General features: G+C 46.7%; 1 protein-coding gene across 1 annotated transcript in view; it reads left to right on the top strand.

Annotated features, from left to right (window-relative positions):
- Positions 1-25,316, top strand: part of BCAS1 (brain enriched myelin associated protein 1) — a 112,275-nt gene that overhangs the window by 18,672 nt on the left and 68,287 nt on the right. The window contains exons 3-4 of the mRNA XM_036070840.2: positions 11,018-11,094; positions 12,316-12,394. Of these exons, the coding sequence (XP_035926733.2) occupies positions 11,018-11,094; positions 12,316-12,394 (156 nt within the window). The remainder of the gene's footprint in view (positions 1-11,017; positions 11,095-12,315; positions 12,395-25,316) is intronic.

Here is a 25,316-nt window from a genome sequence, read left to right as displayed (position 1 = left end):
AATCAGGTGCTCGGTTTTGATTGGAGAGGTGAGAACAGCCCCCACATCCAGGAAGAGAACCTGCTTCTATAGGACGATATTAGAGAGGAGGGCCCCACCCAGACTGGTGTTTGCCCTGCTCTGTGTATTCAGCCAGCAGGCTCCGGAGGAGGAAGCAAAGGGCAGGGAGCTGGACTCAGTTGACTGCCTAGCACTGGGCAGCACCAGCTGGAGACAAGGCACCCTGAGCAGGAGCAGCTCCAGGTGACTCCAGGGGACTGAAGACACTCCCACCAGGGGCTCGACAGGTAACGACTTCCAGATTAGGCTTGTTGTTTGTGGCAGGCAGTGAAATATAGACGCTGGGCATCAGAGGATTGAGTTCAACCCCAGCTCTGCCACTGATTCACTGTGTGGCCTTGGGTATGTGTGAGCCTCAGTTTCACTGTCTGTGAAATGGATCCAAAGAAAGCCTTACCTAAATGGGTTATAGAAGGATTATATGACCATGTAGGCGGTGTCAGGTACGAAGCAACAGAAGTAGCTCCAATTTGCACAGAAACATTGAGACCCATTTCAAGTGTAAGACTTGGGGTAAAAAGTCACCAGACAAAGGGGTATGCTAAGTGATTTGGGGACCACTGTCAGGACTAGAATCCCCCATAGTAAAGCTGACTTTGAGTCTGTGCCAAGGGGCATGATCTAAGGATGTGGAGGAGACAGGGAGAAGGATTCCTTGTGTGCATCTGGTTCTTTACATAAATTGTCTTATTTAACATTCAAAACCATCCTTCGAGGTAGGTGCTGGATTCAAATCCCAGCTGCAGGGCTCCAGAAGTCGGCATTGCCCTCTGAAACTCCTTCCTGCCTTAAAGAGTCAAGGTGATTACAGGGTGGGTGCCCTGGGGCCAGAGGCCACGGGCTGGCTGGGTGCCCCTTGGTGGGTTGCTTCGCCTCTCTGAGCTTCATTTCCTCTTCCGTAAAATGAGCACAGTCGTAGTGTCGAGATCCAAGCAAACTCTGTGAGGGCTGAGACTCACTGCGTGAGACACCTATGCTCTGAATGTTGTGCGGGGAGCTCCTTCCAGGTCTCAAAGAATGGAGCTGAGATCCAATCCATTCGGGATTCAAGTGAAGTGAGTGAGGCGCACACAGTGGTGCACAGAATTTAAGAGACACCAAGAGACTCAGTCATCAAGATAAATTATATATATATTTGGGGGGGTAGGGGCAGAAGGAGAAGGAGAGAGAGAATCTTTAGCAGGCTCCATGCCCAGCATGAAACCCGACACGGGGCTCGATCTCACAACCCTGAGATCATGACCTGAGCTGAAATCAATAAATAGATGCTTAACCGACTGAGCCACCCAGGCGCCCCAAGATAAATTATATTTTAAAGCAGTATTTAAAAACGTAAAAATAATGCCAAAACATCCACGATGTACAAAATAGCAGGTTAAGTAAAGATAGGATCAGTAACAGCATCACTGTGTTTTTTTACAATGTTGTGTTAAAATACATTCTTCGTCTCGAAGGCTTGAGTTTTCGGGCGTCCCCTTAAATTTTGCACAAGGGGCGAGTGACTGATTCACCCCACCGTCTGCGGGGGGCTTGCTGGGACACCACTGGCTTCAGGCCTGGGGTGTACATGTCCTGCTTTGCCCCCAAAATAAGCCAAGAGAGGAGTGTGCTAAAGTTACTTCTATTTTAAGGGGGAGTGAGGAGAACAAGCCCAAGTCCCCAGGCATGGAGGATTCTTTCTTCCCAAGATTTCTGAAGCTCAGGAACGGTTGGTTGTCTTTTTACCAAGAAGGCATGTGCTTTTGGAGAGCAAGCAGCCCGTCAGGACCCATCCTGGCTGGTTTCCCACAACAGCAGATGCTCACACGGAGTGACGGAACAGGCTCGGGGGGGGGGGGGTCGAGGACTCCGCTCCACGCGGGCTCATCTGTCCTGCTGGAGTGACACATTTGCTGATTATTGCGCTGCTGGCAGCTCCTCTCACCACTGCCCAGCACTGGGAATAGTTAAGGATGTGACAGCCTGAGTCACTGGAGCCAGGTTGGACCCCGGCTCTGCCTCTTTAGAGCTTTCTGATCTGGGGGGGACAGAAGTTACTCTTCTTTATGTATTTAATCACCAACATCCATTATGTATTTAATCACCAACATCCATTAAACAAGCAAGGCACCTGTCCTCATGGGGTTTGCATTCTAGAGGTGAGGGGAATGCATCCCTGAGCCTCAGTTTCTTTATCTGTGTAGTGGGGGGAATCATGGGGTGCAGTAAGGAAAAACAGAGACAATGAAAGTAACGTTCCTGGCCCCAGGGCTGGACTAGGGTGAAGCAAACAAGGCACCTGAAGGCAAAATCCAGGCCTGGAGGAGGGGACGTGCAGATTCCCAAGTGCAGATTCGGCCCCTGCCCAAACCGGAGAGGAATGCCTCCTTGCATTTTGCACCTGGTGCCTCTCCTGGCCCTGCCTGGCTCCAAGTAAGCCTTCAGATAATGCTACCTACTACACTATTAGCTGGAAGCTGCTCGGTGAACACTAAGAATAAGATAGTAAGCTCTAAGCCTTCTAGGCACATCAACCATTTGTACACACATAACTGACTGTTCCCACAGCAAGACCGCAACTACCGAGCATTCCTGAAACACCCGGTGCGATTTTGACAAGAGTAGCTCTCCCCCTGGGCCCACACGGTCCATTCTAGGGCACAGGGCTTGGGGAGCACAATGAAGGATGGATTTCAGTCCTCATATGCCCCCTTGTGCAGGAGGCAGCCTGTCCCACTGCACATGGAGGCCCTCAGAGTGTCTACTGCACCCAGCACTGTGCTGGGGGATGCAGGGAGACGCAGGTCATGGGACCTGGCAGAGCAGGTCTGGTCTCTTTACTCATTTTGATCTTGCCTTTGGAGTTGGGGGGCAGAGAGTTTGCTCTGCCAGGTGTGCCAGATGGCTATGTTGGCAAGGCCCTCAACTGGGTGGTAAGGAGGACCCACAGCTCGCCTACATTCCATGGCATTGATCAAAGGCGTTTCTGCTTACTTGGTGACTAATCCTGTCGCCATTCCACTGTTCAAGAACCTCCCCTTTCCATTTGACAGTCGTTTAACTCCTTGCTGGAAGGCAGCTTCAGAAATGCTTTCTCCGGGGCAGCTTGTCCTGTGTTTACGTTGCATCTGTTCCCTGAGGAGGGCTTGTTGTTAACTCCTAACTACAAGGAGGTGACATGAACACTAATCACTGGTATAAAAGAGGAGGGAGGAATTCGATGACAAATTCTAGGGTGGCTAATTCACCCGGGGAACAGACCACAGAGCTAATGGGATCACAACATTCATAAGAGAAATAAATAGTATTAGGAAGGACTAACGTTTCCTCGCCTCACTACTGCCAAGCCCTTGTGCTAAATCTTTGCAAAGATTGTTGATGACCCTTCAGTTGTACATTCCTCCTCAACTGTGCATTGACTTTAGATCAGACCACATTCCTTGACTGGTTATGATTTTAATTTCTTATTGCACAAACAGATATGCAGTATTTTATATTCTATGGTGTATTACATTACATAGAAATATTTAATAAAATAAAGGCATAACTTACATGGCAGAGGACATGCAAGAAAGAGAAAGTAAGGGGTGCCTGGGTGGCTCAGTCGGTTACGTGACCAACTCTTGGTATCGGCTTAGGTTGTGATCTCAGGGCCATGAGATCAAGCCCCGCAGTGGGCTCCCCACTCAGCACCGAGTGTGCTTGAGGCTCTTTCTCCCTCTTGCTCTGCCCCTCCCCCCTGCCCGTGCTCTCTCTCTCAAATAAATAAATAAAACCTTAAAAAACAAAAAGGAAAGTTAAGAGTTTGGACTGCAGTACCAGGCTGCCAAGGGTTAAAGCCTGAGTTACTGACTTACCAGCAGATCACCTGTATTAGTCAGCTCGTGCTGCCATAACAAAAATGCCATAGACTGGGTGACTTAAACAACAAATATGTATTTTCTCACAGCTCCGGAGGCTGGAAGCCCATGATGAAGGTCCTGGCGGACTCTGATTCTGGTGGGACCTCTCTTCCTGGCTCTCTTGCTGTGTCCTCACATGGTGGAGAATGAGCAAGCTCTCTCAGTGTCTCCTCTTCCAAAGACGCTAATCCTCTGAGATCGGGGCCCCCACCCCGCTAACCTCCTCTAACCTTAATTACTTCCTTAGAGACCCTGTCTCTGGACACAGTGGCAGTTAGGGCTTCACCAGGCGAATTTGGAGGGAGAAGCAGTTCAGTCCATAGAGGAACGTAGGCTCCCTGCGGGCAGGTTCTGCATCTGTAAAATGGTATAATATAAACACGTGCCTTGTGGGGTTCTTGTGAGGACGAGATATGTCCATATAAGAAAGCACTCAGAGCAGGGTCCAGCATGGAGCAGGCACTGTAGAAATACTAGGTATTATTATTACGAAGGTACAGCACATTTTATTTGGCCCTTATTATAATGGCTAATCTTTAGTCCTTAACTGCCGTACACCAGCCACTGGGCTAAACACGACGTGGACTGCACTCTTTTTATCTTCACATAAGAGCAACAAGGATGAGCCTTCCATGATCCTTTCTCCACCCCTCACCCTTACAGACCAGGAGCTGAAGCTAATGCCCACAGCTGATGTGAGCCAGGACAGAGTTTACTCTGTTTCACCACCAGGGACTAGATCCCCAGCCAGCTCCTCAGAAACGTAGGTCACTAGGGGACGCTGGGCCATAAGCGTGAGAAGAAAGCTACTAAGTCCGGCCCCCAGAGCAGGAGCCCTCAACCTCCACTCTGGTGACCTTTGGGGCCAGATCATTCTCTGCTGGGGGCTGTCCTGTGCCCTGCATGATGTTCAGCAGCGTCTCTGGTCTCCACTCACTGGGCACCAGCAGCAGCCCCCTTACCCTGAGTTGGGACCATCAGAAATGTCTCCTGGAGGGTAATATAGTCCCCAGTTCCGAAAACACTGCTTTCAAGTTATTGTGAATAAGAAACAAAGAGAAGCGTATTCCTAAGAGAACATATTGTTTCTTTGAGAGAGAGTGAGAGCAAGTGTGAGTGTGAGTGCGGCAGAGGGAGAGGGAGAGAGAGAATCTTAAGCAGACTCCACGCCCAGCACAGAGCCCGACATGGGACTCGAACTCACAACCCTGACATCATGACCTGAGCCAAAATCAAGAGTCGGACGCTTAATCCACGGAGCCACCCAGGCGTCCCAAGAAAACATTTTAATAGAATAATGTAACTCACTAAGAAATATCACAAGATCCAAAATATAAAATACACAGTCCAAGAATTAGGGCCAAACATCCCAGACTTTGGGTGTGTACCTCTCTCTGTCCCACGTGTCGGGGGCTGGCTCCGCACAGGGCACACACGTCCCTCATCGAACCTTCCCTGCAAAACTGTGATGAGCAAGAGCCGCTGGGTAAGCGCCACAGCCTCTCTGTCCTCAGTTTCTCAGCAGAAAATTGAGGGAAGAACAGTGTTTAACCCAGAGGACTGTTGCAGGGACCAGGGCGAGTCCACACATGCAGATCAGGAGTGCGCGGCCCGTAGAAAACTCTCCAAACCTGGTTACCGTTGCCATCACTAGGAATACTGTCATTCGCCACAAGAAAAAAATCCATTCAGTGGGCCCAGTGCCTTGCCCAAAGCTTCGCAACTGTGGGATTTATGGAGGCCTGGCTCACGCCAGAGTTCTTTTCCTCAGGGTGAGGTGGAAGCGCCCAGACAAGCAGGAGAGAGAGATTGCTCCCCACGCAGGCTGCCCTCTCCCTCCTCCCAGGGGGCCTGTGTTCCTCAGTCTCCAAGTCACCTGGGAGGGTGAGGCTGGCTGGAGCCAGCGGGCCCTGCACACCCATTCTCGGGGAAGGACAGCTGGAGACCCCGGCTCCCCGGCATTTGCAGGCTGACAACACAGAGGACCCACAAAGACGGCCCTGACAAGGTTGGGGAGGTTTCCAGATGCCTGGGCAGATGATGATTATGGGGCCCAAAGGCAGAGGCCCTTCCTCCTTCTGAGAATCCATGTTCTGTGTATCAGGGTAGGCAGCAGCTGGGGGAGGTCCCTGGCCCAGGGGAAGCTCGTGCACCCCAAAATATCCAAAACAGCGGCCCAGCTGTCACAGAGGTCACCTGGAGATCTTGAAAACATACTGGTGCCCCGGGCCCCACCCTGGAAAATCTGAGGGATCCGGTCCAGCTGGGGCCTGGGCACAGGGATTTAAATCCACCCCCCACCCCCCAGCACCATCTCTCCTGCATTCACTGATTGTGGCCTCAAGGACTCAGCCGGAGGTGGAGAAGTAAAAACCCTTTCTATCCGAACGACCCCTCACAGAGACTGACCCCATGTTCTCAAAATGCTAAGGCCTCAAACATGAGTCTAATTTCAAAAACAAAACGCCCCGCCATATGGCATGGCTGGTGTTTAATGTCAGAATAGGTCATTAAAAACAAAACAACTAACACCATTGGTTCATGAAAGAAAGGGCATCCCCTTCAAATTTGTTTTTGTTTTTTTCTTTGTTTTTTTGTGGGGTTTTTTGTTTGTTTGTTTTCAAAATAAAAACTGGCTCTTTCAAATGAATATAGCTTTCTTGATGGAAAAACTCCTTGTCTGATTATTTTTTCTCATTTGTTGGACACCGGAGAAAACCCCATCACAGGCAGGAATTATTGTCTGAACCATCTTGAGCCTCAGTTTTGCCATCCGTTAAGTGGGAGTAAAGAGGCCTTGCCTCCCAGAGTCTTTGAGCTGGGTTTTAGAGAGATCAGCTCATCCTAGTTTGCCCTGGGCAGGGGGGGGGGGGGTTGGGGGGAGGACTTTCCTAGTTTTAGCATGAAAGTCCTGCACCTCCGAACGCCTTCTTTCCCAGGACGGCCCGGACTGATGCTCACCATCATGGTATTCTCCATATGTGCCTGATTATGAGACTCCCCTGTGCATTTACTAAAAATACAGATCCAGGGCTCCAGCCCAACTTTTTGGTGAGAGAATGTTGGGAATCAGAGGTGATGCCGTGTTCCTCAGCTGATTCTCACTATCAGGGAGCTTTGGGGGAAACTGCCTGCAAATCTGCATGAGAATAAAGATGACAACCCTAATCATGGCTACCACTTGTATGGTGCCCACCTTGTGCCCGGCTCTCTTCCCTGCACCTTGCATATAGTAACTCATTTAATTCTTGCAACAACCACCTAAGGTGGGTGCTATTGTCATCCACATTCTTAAAATTTTTTAAAAAGATTTTATTTATTTATTTGAGAGAGAGAGAGAACATAAGAGGGAAAGAGGGGTAGAGGGAGAGGGAGAAGCAGACCCCTGCTAAGCAGGGAGCCCAGTGGGATGCAGGGCTCCATCCCAGGACCCTGGGATCATGACCTGAGCTTAAGGCAGACGCTTGACTGACTGAGCCACCCAGGCGCCCTTGTTATCCCCATTTTACAGAAGAGGAAACCGAGGCCCATCGAGGCTTGGTAACTTGCCCTGGATCATTCTCATCCTTACCCTACGTGCTACGTGGCTCTCTACCTAGATCGTTCAGCACTGGGCTGGCACATGGCTCACTCTCCCTACACATCAGATGTGATTATCATGATTGTTTTATTAGCTGTACTATCTTTAGGGCAGGGGAGGACTTTCCATGGTTGAGCCAACTTTTAACAGAAGCTGTAATTGCTAAATGTGAAATTGTTCCCCTTGACCTCCCCAGACAGTCTGACCTCGCCCTGGAGGCTGACTGTATTCATTTCTGCAGATACTGACAATGGCCAATAGGTGGCAGGAACCTTTTGTTTTTGTCCCATGTAAATCCTGCTCTTGATACAAAATCTGAAGGAAGAGCAGGAACCATTTCACAACACCTGTGTTCTAACTGCTGGTGGGAAGCAATATTCTCTGAATCCAGGTTATCCCTGCAAAAGACGGGCGAATGCAGCGTCCTTCTTTCCGTCCACTTGGCCCTGAATTTGCCAAGAGGCTACTTCAAATCCGCAGTTATCAGGAAAACGGAGGAGCCCCAGCTCTGTGGGATGAAGAGTTCTCCTGCCTGCTCACATCACACTTCTTGCAGCCCGAAGATTTTTCATGACCTCAAACATTTTTTGAAAGTAGCCCCCCAAATTGGACTGAATCCGAACTGAATAAGAAGAGCTTGAAAAGTTTGCAAACCCATGGTTGACTCATTTTTTAATTTTGTAAAAAGCTGGGCTCAGGTGGTGACATAATCTTCTGCGGGTCTATCCTTGTGAGTGGCCTTGGTCAAGGTATTGCGCCTACTAAGCTCAGTTTCCTTGTCTGTAAAATTGAAATAATGGTACCCATGCCTTGCTGATTATGCTACAAGGAGTCAATGAGCTTACTCTAAGTAAAGCCCTTCGAATACTTTCTCAACACATGGTAATCACTCGCCAATTTGGTTGTTGTTGTCACTATTTTGTCATCACTGTGGTTGTTAGAGTTGTCATCTTTATTTTTATACACAGTGGGTTCAAATCCTGGTCATTCTAACTACCGCTTTGTCTCTCAGCTCCCTCAATCCTCTTATTCGCAAGCTAGGTATATATCACTCAGGGTGATCTCCAGCAGCGGTTGATAAACATTCTGGAAAAGGCCAGACTTTTTAGACCATCTAGTCTCTGTTGCAATTCTGCAACTCTGCGTTTGTAACATGAAAACAGCCCCATGTTGACAAGACGTGAATGAATGGGCGTGGCTATCACCCCATAGAATTTTACTTATAGATACCAAAATTTGGAGTGCATAGAGTCTTCCTGTGTCACAATCTATGATTCTTCTGATTTTTTTTCCAACCATTTATAAATGTAAAGCCTGTTCTTAGCTCACCGGCCACACCGAAATAGGCAGTGGGCTGGATTTGGCCCACAGCTGTTGTTTGCCCGCCCCAGTCTTGAAGATTCAATATTATATTCATGATGCCCATTTATAGATGGAAGTGATGGTCTATTGTAAGTATGCATGTCATGGATTTTATAAATAGGAAGTCTTGCAAAATAACTAGTGTCCTGTATGTGTTAGCAAGTGCTCAGCTTTATTCCCTCGTATGATTAGAAAACACATAAAATCCCCAGATCCTGTTATTGATCAAATTCCCCCGAGAGAGCAAGGGGTAAGATCTATGACCCTTTTCTGGCCTCTGAAATTTCTGATGACTCAGTGTGTCTATTACCAGGGCATGAAACTTTATACCGTGGGCCAGAAGCCCGGGGGACCTTGGAGACGCATGGGCTGCTTTAACCAGAAATCAGAAGTCCTGGCTTTTATTCTGAAAGCTACCAGTGTTGATGAGCCCGAGGCTCCTCAAACATACATTATTTGTGTGTGTGAAAAAGAAACTTTTAGGTCTCAAGGCAGCAGGGCTCTGGAATGTCTGAAAGAGCCCTACTTCTGAGACCAGGCATACTCTGGGTCAGACTCTCACTCTGCATTTCCTGGATGTCTCTCCTGGGTGAGTTTTGGGGCCCTGATTCCCTCCTTTCGAAGGGGAGGTAATAATATGCAGAACATTCCAGTGGTTAGGAGCCTAGGCAGCCTGTTTGAATCTTGCCTCTGCCATCATTACCTGGGTGACCTTTGGAAAGTAATTCAGCCTCAACTTCCTCATATCTAGAATGAGATGATGACAACACCCATTTTACAGGGGTGCTGTGGGGTTCAATAAACCGACATGGGGAGCATGCTTGGGAACCAGTGCTGGGAACTGAGAACGTGCTGAATAATTGTTGACTTTTATCATTGTTATTAAAGCAAGGCTCTCGAGAGGCTTAGTAACGATGTGGGCACATGCCTAGCTCAGTGCAGGTGAGGGGAGGTGTAATTATCAATGATTAAGTCCCTCCTTCCCACCAATAACTAATAATTAGCACCTGATAAATGCAAACACCGCGGTGAGAATAGAAGATACAAGAGCAGGTAGAGACAGACAGACCTGGCCTCATGATGCTTACAGTGTATTGGGGAAGGGACACAGAAGCTAAATATTCTGTTTTGCCCTCCCAGTCTGGATCCATTGTTACTTCATTCCAGAACTTCTGCCTCCTGCGCCCCAGCCTGGCCCTTGTTATATTACCAATTTACTTTTGTTCATTGCCTAAACCATTGGGTTTAACAAGCACTTAGATATTACTTATACCGAGCCTCCCATTGTTTTTACCATTTTACAAGCATCAATCATTGAGTCCTTATAGCAGGCCTGTGAGGCACAGAGAGCCTAATTAACTCACACAAGGACACACAGCAAGGAGAAGCAGAGAGAGGGTTCAAGGCCAGGTTGTCTTGCTCGGGCTCTGTGCTCCTAATCATGGTACCATGCTGCCTTGAACTATCAGAATTGGCCTGTCTGATGGATTTATTGTCTTGTTTATTATCTGCCCACCAGACTTTAGCTCTGTGAAGTCAGGGGGCCTAGTCTGTTGAATGCACAGCCATAAGCCTCGTGCCTGGCACGGCATAAGCTACAGAGTTGGTACCCGGTACGTATTTGTTGAATCAATGACTGAATGAAAACACAGCCAAATAAATATATAATTACAAGTAGCACTGAGTGCTATGAAAATCAAAAACAAACAAAAAAACCAGTGCTATGAGGGCTTTTAACAAGGGATCTAATTCAGTTTGACGATCAGAGAATACTAAAAATTATAAGTATTATTTTAATTATCCTCATTCTAAAATCTCCTTGATTCCATAGCTGTGTTTGGTTAAAAGGGGAAAAAAATGGTATCTATACTGAATATACTTTTCACGATGATAGCTATTTCCTCCCAGCAGTTGAAAACTGGGGTTGCATTTGACTTAAATTCTACTGAATATATGAGTCCTGAATCTTTTCTCATCCCCCAAAATAAGTATAAGCAATTGACCTAACTTGGGCTTGTGGTAATACATCCACAGTAACTTGTCAGTTCTCTGCACCTAACTTCATAGGCGGGAATAAGGCTTTTGTTTGTCTTGGGTTTTAATTTTTCTCTTTCTCTTTTTTTCTCTATTGCAGGATCCATGGGTAACCAAGTGAGCGTCCCACGAAGAGTTGGAGACCAAGAGAATGAATCGGAGACAGACGCTAACAAGGTAATGTAGTTAGGGTCACCTAACTACTAGTTGAGCAAGATCATTAGCTACTGGGTCATTAGCTACTGGTAGCTAGACTTGGGGACGACAGCAGAGGAAATAGCCTTTTCAGTGCTCATCACACAGACATTACTGATGATGTGCTGTTATCCCAGGGATTCTTCAGCTGTACTCAAACCTCCAGCATCCATCCAGGAGCTTGTTAAAGATGCAGGCCCTAGGGGTGCCTGGGTGGCTCAGCCGTTGAGCATCTGCCTTCGGCTCAGGTCACGATCCCAGAGTCCTGGGATCAAGCCCCGCATCTGGCTCCCTGCTCAGCGGGGAGCCTGCTTCTCCCTCTCCCACTCCCCCTGCTTGGGTTCCCTCTCTCGCTGTCTCTCTCTCTGTCAAATAAATAAAATATTAAAAAAAAAAAAATGCAGGCTCTAGGGACACCTGGGTGGTTCAGTGTGTTGGGCGTCTGCCTTCGGCTCAGGTCATGATCTCAGGGTCTTGGGATCGAGCCCCACATCAGGCTCTTTGCTCAACAGGGAGCCTGCTTCTCCCTCTGCTTGCCTCTCTCCTTCTCTCTTTCTGACAAATAAATAAATTAAAATCTTAAAAAAAAAAAAAGATGCAGCTCTAAGGCCCCACCTAAGACTTACTGAATCCAAAATTACAAGGCTGGGCGTCTGAAAGCTGTGTCTTTAAGGACCTCCAAGGTGCATCGTATGCGGCCAGTTTGGTACCTACCGCCAGGTGGTTCTCAGCTGTGGGTGATTTGGCCTGCCCCCCCCGCCCCCCGCCCCCCGCCACCAGGGGACACGTGGTAGTGTCTGGAGACATTTTTGATCGTCACAGCTCAGGGCTACTGATCTAGTGGCTAGAGTCCAGAGATGCTGCTAAACAGTGCACAGGACAGCCCTCACAACAGGGAACGATCTGGCCCCAAATGTCAGTGGTGCTGAGGATGGGGAACCCAGATTCAGGTCAGTAGCTCGCAGCCTCGGCTACACATTGGGATCAGCTGGCCGGCGTAGCATCCTAGACCAATTAAACCAGAATCTGCGTGGGAGTGAGGGCAGGCACCCGCATTCTCAGGGCAGCCGAGTTGGGGCACTACTACTTTAGGAAACTTAAATTAAGTTTAATTCGGTGATGCACCTTGTGGCCTTGAGGTTCTTCCCTAAGTTCTGATTTTCCCCAAACACCTGACTACAAATGCCACATGTTCTGTTGCAGGTGGCATCTGAGAGTGACTGCGGTCAAAACGGGGTGCCGGTGATCATATCGACCCGCGACGTTCCATTCTATGATGAAGGTCAGTGGCACACGGGGGAGGTGGGCTGCTCCTCGGGGGGTGGGGAAGGGTCTGCGGATCCCGTACATGGTGAAAAGAAAATGCAAGGCTTGAAGTCACAGGCTCGCTTTGAAAACATCAGTGTTAGTGTCCTGGGGCTGCCGAGACAGTGTTACAAACGGGGTGGCTTACACAACTGAAACGTGTTGTCTCACAGTGCTGGAGGCCCCAAGTCTTTTCTTTTGACTGTATTCAGTTATATTAAAAAATAAAACCACAGACACAAAAATGAAGGTAGAGACCATGAGCCAGTGGGGAAGTGGGGAAGTAGGAGAGAAGAGGAACCCAGGGATGGTGATGGGTAGTCCTGGCTAGGGGACAGTCCTCATCACCATGGACAATCCTCCGTACCCCGGCCTGACCACATCGGCAACGTTGGCGCCTTCGAGCACCGCGAGCGGGACTCTGTTCTCTGCCTCTGTCCTAGCTCCTAGGAGCCTCAGGGCATTCCGTGGCTTCCAGATGTTGTCCTCTCTATGCACGTCCATCTGCATGTCCACATGTCCCCTTCTCTAAGGACACGGTCACATTGGATTGGTGTCCACCCTAATTGACCTCATCTTAATGTGGTCATTGGCAAAGACCCTGTTTCCAAATGAAGTCACAGGCACCGGTGGGTACAGTTCAACTCTGAGCAGCATCCATCCCTTCTGAGTATGCGTAACCGCTGCGAGAGGCCAAGGATCTCCAGCAGATAAGACAAAAGCAAAAGAGTGAAAACACTAAGAGGTTGGCATTTGGAGTTGGACAGACCAAGGTTAAAGTCCCTGCTCTGCGGGGCGCCTGGGTGGCTCAGTCGGTGAACCATCTGCCTTCGGCTCCGGTCATGATCCCAGGGTCTGAGATCGAGCCCCATGTCAGGCTCCCTGCTCAGCGGTGTGTCTGCTTCTCCCTCTCCCTCTGCCTGCCACTCCCCCTGCTTGTGCTCATGCTCTCTTTCTCTGTCAAATAAGTAAATGAAATCTTAAAAAAAAAAAAAAGTCCCTGTTCTGCAGTGGACTAGCTGTGTGATCTGGACAAGCCATTTCACTTTCGAAACCTCAGCTTTCTCAGCTGTCCTCTGGGGATAAGAACACCTACATCACACAGTTCCCAAGAGGATTAAAGGAGACTGTCCATGAAGCATTTACATATTACCTGGCACTTAGGAACTCCACAGAAACCGGTTAAGTAGACAAGGCAACAGAATATTCCCTACACAAGGCCAGTTTTAAAATGGGACGATATACTCACCTATTTTATTTGTCCTGCAGTAGAACACTATACATTCAGTGTATCAAAAGTGGCCGGGTTCTACTTTGCAGAGTATATATATAAACTCACATAAGAAGAAGAAATAGTTAAGGGTAATGCCACCTACCAGCTGTGTGACTTTAAGCAAGTTACTTAAGCTCTCTGAACCTCAGTCTCCTTGTCTGTAAAGTGGGATAACAATAGTACCTACAACATAAGTATCGGATTTAATAAGGCACCTATTTCAGCACCTGCCACATAGTAAGTGCTCTATGTATTAGCTGTCATTATTATTTTATGATTATGGTTCCTGTCATTTGCCTGTAAGTTTCTGGGCTTCAGTTTCTTCTTCTGAGCAATGAGGAAATGAATCCTATTATTGGTTCTAGAGGTTTTAGAATCTCCTAGCGTTAGGGGAAAACTCCTTTCTTTATATTCCACTAGTCACCCCACATCTGACACGAAATGTGTGGGGTTTCCATACCAAGCAATTCTGTGACGCTTCTGGGTGTCCTCCGTCTCAATGCAGTTCTGACTCTGTTGACCTAAAGTTAACATCAGCGCCCACAGGCTGAAGCCTCAGTCCCTCAAGACTGCCTCCCACTTTCAGTTGACAGTCACAAGCGGTGGGTGGTCAGGTGACCCGCACAAATCAGAGATTCCCATGAGCCCCACCTCAGGTTCAGTCATTTGCTAGAATGGCTCACAGACCTCAGGAGAACAGTCGACTTACTAGATGGCCAGTTTATTATAAAAGGATAAACTCAGCAACAGCCAGATGGAAGGGAGGCATAGGGCAAGGTAGGAGGGCCTGGGGGTGACAGAGCTTCCGTGCCCTGGTTGAGCACACCACCCTCCCCGCACCCCCATGTACTCGCAGTCCAGCTCTCGGAACCCTGTACTGTAGGGATTTTTGTGCATGCTCTATTACACAGGCGAAATTGATTAAGTCATTGGCCATTGGTGATGGAACTCAATATCCAGCCACTCTCTCCTCCCCAGAGATGGGGGATGGGGTGGAAAGTTCCAACCCTCTAATCACAAGGCTGGTTCCCCTGGCAACCAGGGCCCCCATCCTTAGGGGCTTTCCAAAGTCACTCATTAACATAAACCCAGAGGTAGTTAAAAGGCGCTGGCTTGTTATGAATAACAAAAGACGTCTTCATGGCTCTTATCATTTATATGATAAGTTTTAGAGGCGGTCTGTGCCCAGAATGGGGATGAAGACCAAATAGGTATTTCTTATTCTATATCACAATATCATTCCTGAGGAGTTTATTAAAAGCTTAGATGGCAGGTCCCCTCCCATAGGCTCTATCTACAATAAGCTAAGGTTGGGAGCTTTCTAGAGGATTCTGACTCACCGCCAGGATAGGCAATCCCTGGACGAGAAAAAGGCCCCAAGTTTCTTCCTGCCTTTAAACCCTGTTGGTCAAACTTATACTTTGATGTACACAAAATGGATTGTATTTATAGCAGTAGCCTTTGATGAGAATGGGGTAAAAGCTGGCCATTGAGATGCATGGGCTTTGAAATGAGAATCATACCATTTATATAATTTACAAACTGTAGATGTTCGAAATTGAGAGGCATTGAGAATATAATATGCCCTATGGAAATTACTTTCTCTATCATAATTATACGATTATTCCCCTATTTGTAGTATAGGACGCAAGGGCAAGGAATGTGTAGGATGAACAGAAGAACATAGTGTTGGGAATTGAGAAAGCATCCCACCTTTCTCCCTTCCTCGGTCCCTCTCTCCCTCCTTTTCTACATCTTTCCCTCTTTTCCTCCCCAACATTTATATATATATATTTATATATGGAAGGAATTCCTAAAAGGAGGAAAACAGGTTACAGAAACACAGGACGACAATCTGGAATAGCATATTGCTGTGTGAATACCTACACAGGACAAGGGAAACAAGAGAATCGCATTTTGGTGAGTCATGGGTTCGTTGCATTTAGCTCTAGTTCCCTGCAGCCTTGCTTTCAACTTACCCGGCGCCCGCTGGAGAATCTGTAAAGAGTTTAGATTAATCCTCTGAGGTCAGAATTCTGCCTGTCATTCACTGACAACTTGAGCCCCGTGCAACTCGCTTTAGAGTGATTATCCCATTTAATGAGGAAGGCAGCCTATTATCACCCTCTTGCTGTTTTCCCCAGGTTATTAACTAAGTTATCATTTTCAATGCAGTTTTTAAGGGTGTATAAAAGTAGGATTCTGGGGGCCTTTTTTGATCCTTTTGACAGAATTCTCTGACCAAATCTTTTGATGCACATCTGTATTCATCTCTGGTGGGGTATACATATACATATGCGCATAGAGAAAAGTCACCAGAGAAAGGGATAAGTGGGATTCTGCGTGACTGTGTTCCTTCTTTTTATCTATATTTTCCCCACTACGATTCAACAATTAATCACCCTGCAGGAACATTTCCTGGGAGGGCTTATTAAGAAGCGGGGGTGGCAGTAGGAAGGAAGGGTAAGAAGCCAGGATGTGGGATTTGAGTTGTGGCTCTGCTCTGTGAGCTTGGACAAGTTTCTGAGCCTCTGTCCTTTCAATTGTAAAATGGGAACGATATTCCTGGTAGAACCAAGCTTCTAAGATCACCATGAGGCTGAAATGAGTTGATACATGTGGAATACTTAGAATAGTGCCTGGCAGCTGGTAAACACATGGAGGAAGCTACTTGTGCTGGGTTGGATTTAATGTTGATGCTCATAAAGGCTGTCATACAATTTGACATTCACTGGATTATCTCTAGCATAACTTTTATATCCGGGTGGGCCCAATGTACTCCCAAGGGCCTTTCGAGGGGGAAGCAGGGGGAGATGAGAGGGATAGAAGCAGATGTCACAGAGAGAGAGAGAGAGAGAGATTAGAAGATTCTGCAGTGTTGGCCTTGACAGGAAGGAAAGGACCATGAGCCAAGGAATGCAGGGGGCCTCTCAAAGCTGTAAAGAGCAAGGGAGCAGATACTCCCCTAGAGTTTCCAGAAGCTGACCCATTTTCAACTTCTGACCTTCAGAACTGTAAGATAATATATTTGTGTTATTGTAAGGCACCAAAATTGGGGTGATTTGTTACAGCAGCAATAGAAAACTAATGTGAGCACACTCACACTTGTTGTCTAAGACACCTGGGCTTAGGTCCCATCTCTGCCTCCCACTAGCTGTGGAACCTTGGCAAGGAATTTGTGTTCTCAGAGAGTCATCTGTAAAATGGGAATAATAATAATAATAACTTTGTAGGGAGGTATAAGAACAGTGGCTGGCACACAGTAAATGGGTTGAAATACAGGAGACAAGAAAAACTAGAAGCAGAGTCTGTTGTCCTGCGTGTCCTTTATCCCTGGCTTTCCCTGTCATGTCATCTGATGATCTGAGATTTTCCCACCTGTGTATTTATGCCTAGAACCTCACTGATCTTTGGAGAAATAAGAATGCCCCATTTTTCTCCTTCTTCGACTCCTTTCTATCAAATTTATTACATTAGTCCCCTCTCTAAAAAAATCTGTTCAGTCCTCAATGCTGTTGGATGGCAGAGACTAATGCACCATGTATCATCATTTTTCAGAAACAGGAGACTGTCTCTGTTTCACCTGGATACGGAGTTTCTAAAATAGTAACAGCTTCCCTTTCTGTTCCTAGTCAATTGTTCCCAAAAGGAAGAATTGCCAAATTTTGCTTTAAAAAAATAAAATAAAATAAGTGGAATCATTTTACGGGACTGAAAATTCATACTTCAGCCAAGTGTCCCTGCCCATGTGATAACATCTGAGAATAGACGCATTTGCCAATAGTGACGCTTGGGCGAAGTGTAATGGGAGCCCCAAGGCCAAAAATCAGAGCCACCCGAGATGTGAAAACATCCTCCCGTGAGGCGATCCAAAAGCAGGAAGAGAAAGGCCAAGATGGGCCACCATTTCCCGCCCTCCTGCCCCCTTTTTATCAGGACAGAACGGGAGCTCTTTCCCAGAAGGCCCTGCGCGCAAGTAGGCATCCTCTTAATCTCATTGGCCAGAACTCGGTCACGTGGCCCCACCAGCCGCAGGGCATGCTAGGACGGCACCCATCTCCGGGCTGCAAGCGGAGAATACGGGGCTGGAGTGGATTGGCTGCCGGATGGGCCGTCAGCAGTGCTTGCCAGCGTTGATCTCGAAGAGTTACCGCCGAGCAACCAGAAGGAGCACACATCTTTACGCAGGCCTGTCAAAAGACGTTAGGGGGATCTAGCTCGTTTCCCCTTGCTGTGTATGCTCCTTATGCTCAACTCCGCACTTGAAACCGTGCTCCACGCCGCATCCATGCAGGCTCTCCCCTTTCTCCTTCCCCTGCATTGCACGGCCTCGCCTCTCAGTATACAGCAGCGACTTCGGAAGACTGGCTCTCGCAGGTGGCCCAACGCTCCTTGCCCCTCCACCCCCTTGCAAGTATGCCCTGGGAAGTCTAATCCTTAGTGCTTTTTCTCACCAAAAACTCTAGGGGAGAATTTCTGTTGGATCAAATTATCCTATTACACTACTATGGTAGACAGTCTCCAGATATGCACACCCCACCCCCCAAAATACTTCACGTTTCCCTATTGTGGTCTTCACCCATTGAATCTGGGCTGGGCTACATAACCAATAATACGGAGTGAATGGGATGACACATGAATTCCAAGGCTAAGCCTTAAGAAGCCCCGTAGCCTCGGCCTTTGTCTCTTGCAGCACCAGCTTTAGGGTAAGCTAGCTACAGGGTCAGTCCAAATGCTCTGAGACTGTCCTGCCGGGAGGGAGCCCACACTGGTCCCACCAAGAAGCCAGGCGGCAAGAAAGAGAGAAATGCCCAGCTAGGCCCCACATGTCCAGGCAGCCCAGCCCAGGACAAGTCCCTGGGCTACACAAACATGTACAGATCCCTCTAATTCAACAGGTACACTCTTTAATTCACTGTTTTTCGACAGCTACAAAATGTTTTAAGGTATGGATATGCTATCATTTATTCAGCCATTACCCCGGATAGTGGGCATCCATTTTTTATTGTTTTTCTTTCTCTCCACTCCAAACAATGTTGCAGTGAACACTCTTGCACACATTTTTTATCCTTTGCATTTTAGATAGTTTCTTCCTGAGGGAGGCTGTACAAAGTATGGCTGGAGAGAGTGCTTTTGGACAAACCACATCTGCAGCCTCGCTTTACCTCTTTGCAGCTGTGTGAGCTTAAACAAGAGACTTCACTTCTCCACCTCATGGTGTTACGAAGAGAAAATAAGATAATGCTTGCAAATCCCTTCACTTGGTGCCTGAAACAATAAAGGATGGCCATCACAATGATGTCGATTCCTGAAAATAGTGGTGCCTGATTTTTAATCCACATTGGAATCACTGGGAGGATTTTTTTTTAAATCCCATTACCAGGCCCCACCTAGAATCAGTAAATCAGAAGCTCTGGAGGGTAGGGCCCAGGCACAAATCTTTTTGCAAGTTTCCCTGGGCATTAGTATTTTGAAAGCTGTTAATGTTCAGCCATGGTTGGAAACCATTTGGAATGCACTCACATAGAAAATTCCTTATTCACATTTTTTTTTTTTTTTCAAAAATAAAACATTGGCATTTCTGTTTTATATTCGTCCAAGACTTTTTTGTCCCTACCATGGCTGACACCCTGGACACAGCATTCTGTTCCAGGGTTCATACAGTTGGATTTCATTAACTTCCATGCAGCTGCTGTCGAGTAAAACACAACTTGTTCTTTGCCTCTCTGGACTGAGAAGAAGCCCGGACAGCATATTCTGCTCTGAACATAGAGACATCCGACATGGTTTCAGGAGCATGAGCAATATTAACTTGTCCCTGTCTTGAAGGGTCGGCCAAGAGAGCCCGAAAGAGACCCAGAGAAAGCATGACAAACAGCAAAAAGAGAAACAGGATCGTCATGGGTCAGCTGTACATTATTTCATTTCTCTCCCCCAGGGTGCATTTTAACCAGATCGTGAAACACCATAAATGCTTCCACCACAGTTCTAATCCTAGAGTGGACTTTTCTAAAGACCTTCTCTTCATATCCTTTTACCACACTGGGAAGAATTTGCCAACATTTGTCACTGCACAAAAAATCAATCAATCAATCAATCAATCAGTCTATGAGACCAAAGAAATGGTAAGCTGCCCTAAACATTCCTGGAAGTTTAACAATTAAAGCAGCAGATTAGTGGGTGAGATCTGCTATGTGCAGAGCAGACCTCAGAGGCCACAGGTTTCTGAGAACGAGAGACGGGAAATACAAGCAGAATCTGGCTCCATTTGTAGGGACAAAAGCTGTGATGTAGAGCTGATTCTCAGCTCCAGGCGTGGTTGCCCTGCAGAAATCCCCCAGCAGATAATAAGAGATTTCACTGAAAATCTCATTTGAGGATTTTCAGATGACATTTCCCAATTCAAAAAAAAAAAAAATCTAAACGTTGTGCTGGACGAACGCCATGCTGGCCCTATCAGCAGATCTCACAGTTGGCAACTTCTGATAACGTAAAGTTGTTCTCCCTACTTTTCATCGCTCACCAAAATTAACTTTAAAAAAAAAAAATCATCATCATCACCCTTAGGTGATTCCAGCCTGAAGTGACTAAACATTTAAATCCTATAGCTAATTAATTCTAAGTGTGCTTGCTTGGCTTCTGGACCCACCAGGCCTCCTGCCCTTGATAACGTGCTCCGGCATATGTTGTCACCAGGGAGGGACCGCGTGGGTAGGAGGTCCCCAGCGGCTGTGTCCCCTTTTGAAGCCGCCTCTATGCTTCATTTGTGAACTCTTTAAATGACCTCTGAGGGGTATATCAACTCCAGGGGACTTAAAATTTGAGGTTTCTGAGTTTGCTGAGCAGAGGGTCAGACTCTGGAGCATGGAGATGCCCCCGAAGTCATGCCACTCCAGGATGCAGGACCCACTTGGCCTGGTGAAGCCTCCAAGACAGCTGTAGGCTCATCAGTTACAGACCCCACTGTCGCTGCTGGGCCCGCCCCAGGCTAAGTGGAAATAGACCAAATGTTCCTTCAGTCAGTCTTCAATCCCATTCTAGACCTCTCCTTTCCCCCTATCCTTTCATTATTTGTACATGTTTAAGTGACATGGGATGGTGTGGGCCTTAGTACGTGTCCATATAAACATTCCCAGCAGTATACATAATAAGGTAAGACAAGAAAAACATCCCCACCCCGAGTCTCTCCACTTCCCATTTCCTTCCTTAGAGGCAAGCATTCTTTACCGTTTCTTAAGGCCAGAGGTGTTCCAACTGAGCGTATTTTTAAATCTGTTGCTCTACCTCTCAACACCACTTTTTAAAAACGAATGGGACCATTCTGTACATACAGTTGGATATGGCTTTTTTCCCTTACTAGGTGTCTTGGAGAATGTTCATGCGTGTGGAGGATTTCACTGTATGGGATTCACAACCAGGCCCCTACTGATAAGTGGTTCGGTTGTTTCTAGTCTTTTGTCATGGGGACAGTGGCCCAGCAAATTGTGTGTATCTGTTCTGTGTCTTTGTGCCTCGATGCGATTATATTTGTAGGGTAATATTCCACGAGTAGAAATTAGAGTTCACAGGGCTTGTGAATTTTTAAATTTTGGTATATATTACTAAATTACCCTCCAAAGAGATTGCCAAAATACACTGCCACCATCGATAGACAGGGCTGTGCTTTCTCCTCTTCCCTCCCTGTTAGGTTACTAAATATCTCCTTTTTCACCAGTTTGATAGGTGGAAAGCTAAGTCTCCTAATTTTGCTCATATTTAACTATTCATGAGATTGAGCATCCTTTCATATGCTTAAAAGTCAGCTGTGTGTCTTTCCTTTTAACTGTGTGCTCACATTTGGTGTTCCTTTCCCCACCCCACTGCCCCCATTTGATGTTTGTTTATACAATGTCTTCCTTTTCCAAAGTGAGTTATAATTCACATACCACAAAATTCATCCTTTTAAAGTATGCAGTTCAATGCTTTTGAGTATATTTACAAGGTAGCACAAACCATCCCCACTATCTAATTCCAGAACGTTTTCATCACTCCAACCAAAGACTCCGTGCCCATGTGCAGTCATTCCCTATAGCCGCTCCCCCCAGCCCCTGGCAACCACTAATCTGCTTTCTGTCTCTATGGATGTGCCTCTTCTGGATATTTCATGTAATTAGAATCATGTGATACGTGGTATTTTATACCCGGATTCTCTCACTTAGCGTCATGTTTTCAAGTTCACCCGTGTCATAGTGAGTCGCAATGCTTCATTATTTTCCATGGCTGAATACTACTCTGATGTCTGGATGGGCCACGTCTTGTGCGTCCATTCATCAGCTGACGGATTGACATTTGGGTGGCTTCCACTTCTTCAACTATTGTGGATAATGCTGTTGTGAACATCTGTGTACACGTTCTCGTGTGGATATATGTTTTCCTTCTCTTGGCTGTGTACCTAGGAGTGGAATTACTGGGTCATACAGGAACTCTGTGTTTAACTTCCAGAGGAGCTACTAACCTGCTCTCCAGAGCAACTGCGCCATTTTACCTTCCCGTCCGCAACATATGAGGGTTTTGATAGCTCTTCATCCTCGCCAACACTGGTGATGGTCCGTCGTTCTGATCATGGCCATCCTAGTGGGTATAAAGTGGTACCGTGTGGTGGTTTTGGTTGCCTTTTCCTAATGACCGATGGCGTTGAGCATCTTCTTGTGTGCTCACTGATCATTCATCTGTCGACTCTGGAGAATATAATGTCTTCTTGATTTGGCTACTTTTCCCCGTCCTTCTCCCCTGAGCCTCTTGTCTCCTAGTGCTTTCTGTCTGGCTACTCCCAAGCCCCAGAGTCAAGCTAATAATTGTCACTCTTCAGCAGTGTTCTACGGGGCATGAATTCTACCTACCCCACCCTCCATGTCCAAGGCCTATCCTTGGTGTTCTTATCCTTGGAGGGCACTGAGAGAATAATACGTGACCTTCCCTGGTATGTTTTTACCATTTAAGATGTGCTTTATGTTGTATATTGATCCCTGCCACCCTTGGGGGTGGGAGAAAGATGCTCTATCACATTGCTGCTGGAAGTGTGCATCGCTGGAGTCCTTTCTGGGAAAGAAATCTGGTAGTGCCTCTTTTCAAAAATTAAATGCACATGGATTTAGATGCAGCAGTTCCAATCTGTGCGTCGGCTCCATAGAAATAAAGCATTAGTTTAGGATTTTTGAACACAGATGTTTATCCCGGCATTGTTTGTAATAGAAATGGAAACAATTACTTGGAAGCTATCAGAACGGTCGTTGATTAGGGCAATGGTTTAAATATCTTTTGGTATATGCATACTAAGGAATATTATGCAGTTATTAAAAAAAAATAAGATGGGGCGCCTAGGTGGCTCAGCTGGTTAAGCATCTGACTCTTGATCTCAGCTCAGGTCTTGATCTCAGGGTCATGAGTTCAAGCCCCACCCTGGGCTCCATGCAGGGCGTGGACCCTACTAAAAACATAAGATAGCTTTGGACATACTGACGGAGAGGACTAACTGTGACTGTCAGTTCATTCAGGCGACTTTAACAAAAATACCACAGACTGGGGCAGATTTGTTTTCTAGTAAAACCTTCTTCCTGGTTCATAGATGGCCACCTTTTCACTGGGTCCTCAAGCAGTGGAAGGGGCAAGGGAGCTCTCTGGGGCCTCTTTTATAAGGGCACGAATTCCATTCATGACGGCTCCACCCTCATGACCTAATCTCCTCCCAAAGGCCCCACCTCCTAATACAATCAGCATAGGGGTTAGGATTTCCACCTATGAATTTTGTAGGGTCATGAACGTTCCATCCGTAACAACAATATATAAAAGCAATCAAAAACTAGGTCTAATCTGATCCAATTTTTGTAAAAACCAAGAAGAATAAACACAACCCCTGTGTACATGTATCTGGAATGCTTATATGTATTTGTATGAGTGTGGACAAAGCTTGACAAGGCATGCTGGGTCGTAGATGCTAGTTACATTGCCATGAGGGCAGAAGGTCCGTACAGAAAACGAAAAGAGTTAAGAGATCAATTGTTTTGGGTAGGAAACACATGTTAAATGTATATTAAAATCAAATTGAGAAAAAAAAAACAAAAAACAAAATCAAACATTGAATGTGTCTTTTTTTTTTTAAAGATTTTATTTATTTATTTGACAGAGAAAGAGAGAGAGAGAGAGAGCACAAGCAGGAGGAGTGGCAGGCAGAGGGAGAAGGAGAAGCAGGTTCCCCGTGGAGCAGGGAGCCCGATGTGGGGGCTCGACCCCAGGACCCTGAGATCATGACCTGAGCCGAAGACAGATGCTTAATGGACTGAGCCACCCAGTCGCCCCTGAATGTGTCTTTGAGTGACAATACTGGCTCCCATTGGAGCAATGATGGTTTAGCATTTGAATTATCTTTGTACATTCCAGACTTTTGCAGCACACGAATGATAAGAAATCTGTGAGCAGAAAGGAGAGTGGAAATGGTGAGCTTCACTAGTATAATCTCACCCCACAGTGATGGGCAAATCACTGCTGACTTTTGAGAGAGCACAGGGTGAACAATTACCTTTTGCCCACATAATGTTGGAACCCAACATTAAAACCCAGCATTTCCATCACTAGATGCTCAGACATGTTCTATCAAGCTGATAGTCAAGAACCTTCAGCTCTAAGATGCCCCCCGGCTCATTCCTTTCTTTTATTTATGCTGGAATTTCTTGGCCAAGACATCGTGGCTTTTTCATATTGAAATGAAAAGCATGAAATCTGATCATTCCGCGAAATTTCCAAATGTAACATCTTCCTCCAAGCTATAAGTATCTGCCACATGAATCCTTATTTCAAGACCTATAAAACAACAAATGCATTTGCACAACACAGAAAGCCACAGTTGTTTGATGTGTCACTTGACTCCTGCTGCAAGACCTCAGAAGGGTCTTTTTTGTAAAACTTTTTGAGGTCTTCGTCAGTTTTCCCAAGTGCCTACCATAATCCTTTGATATTCAAATATAATTCTCTTTTGAAGAGCTTAGTGGGTCATCACCTAGTTTCCCTTCTACCTTCCTGTCTTCTTCCATGAACTCTTTGAACTCTGCCAGATTCTCACCCGACAGGAGCCACGTGTGTGATCTGAGCAATACTTTTCATGACTCAGCAAACTCCTGTGTCTTCTGCAAGGTTTGCAGTTTCCCTTGGCAAATCGTGTGCATTACATTTCCACCTTAGCGTCCTTTCTCCGGACGGAGCGGGGTATTGACACACAGGACGGTGTTGCACAGGAAGGGATGTCTGAGTGGGAAATAACTTTCGTAAGCGGACACTTGGTTTGTAAATGAAATTATGGTGATGGCTTCTGCTTCCCTCTTTAACCCTAAGAACTAGGAGGATTTGGGTAATGGATTCTTAGAAGAAAGAACGCCACCTCCACCACCACCGGTTATTACAAGAGTTGCTACTCTTGCCATTGTTACAGTCAAGCTCCGTGGGTACTTGCTACGCCCTGCGCTCTGTGCTCCTGCCTTACGTTTCCCTGACTTAATTCTGTTATGTGCCAAGCTCTGTTGGAGGCACCGGGGACACAGCTGTAATCAACACAGACCAGGTCTCTGTCTACTTGGGCTTACTTTCTCGTGGAGAA

This window comes from Halichoerus grypus, chromosome 10 (assembly GCF_964656455.1).
Source record: "Halichoerus grypus chromosome 10, mHalGry1.hap1.1, whole genome shotgun sequence".
NCBI lineage: Eukaryota > Metazoa > Chordata > Mammalia > Carnivora > Phocidae > Halichoerus > Halichoerus grypus.
This window is presented reverse-complemented; position numbering and strand designations above follow the sequence as displayed.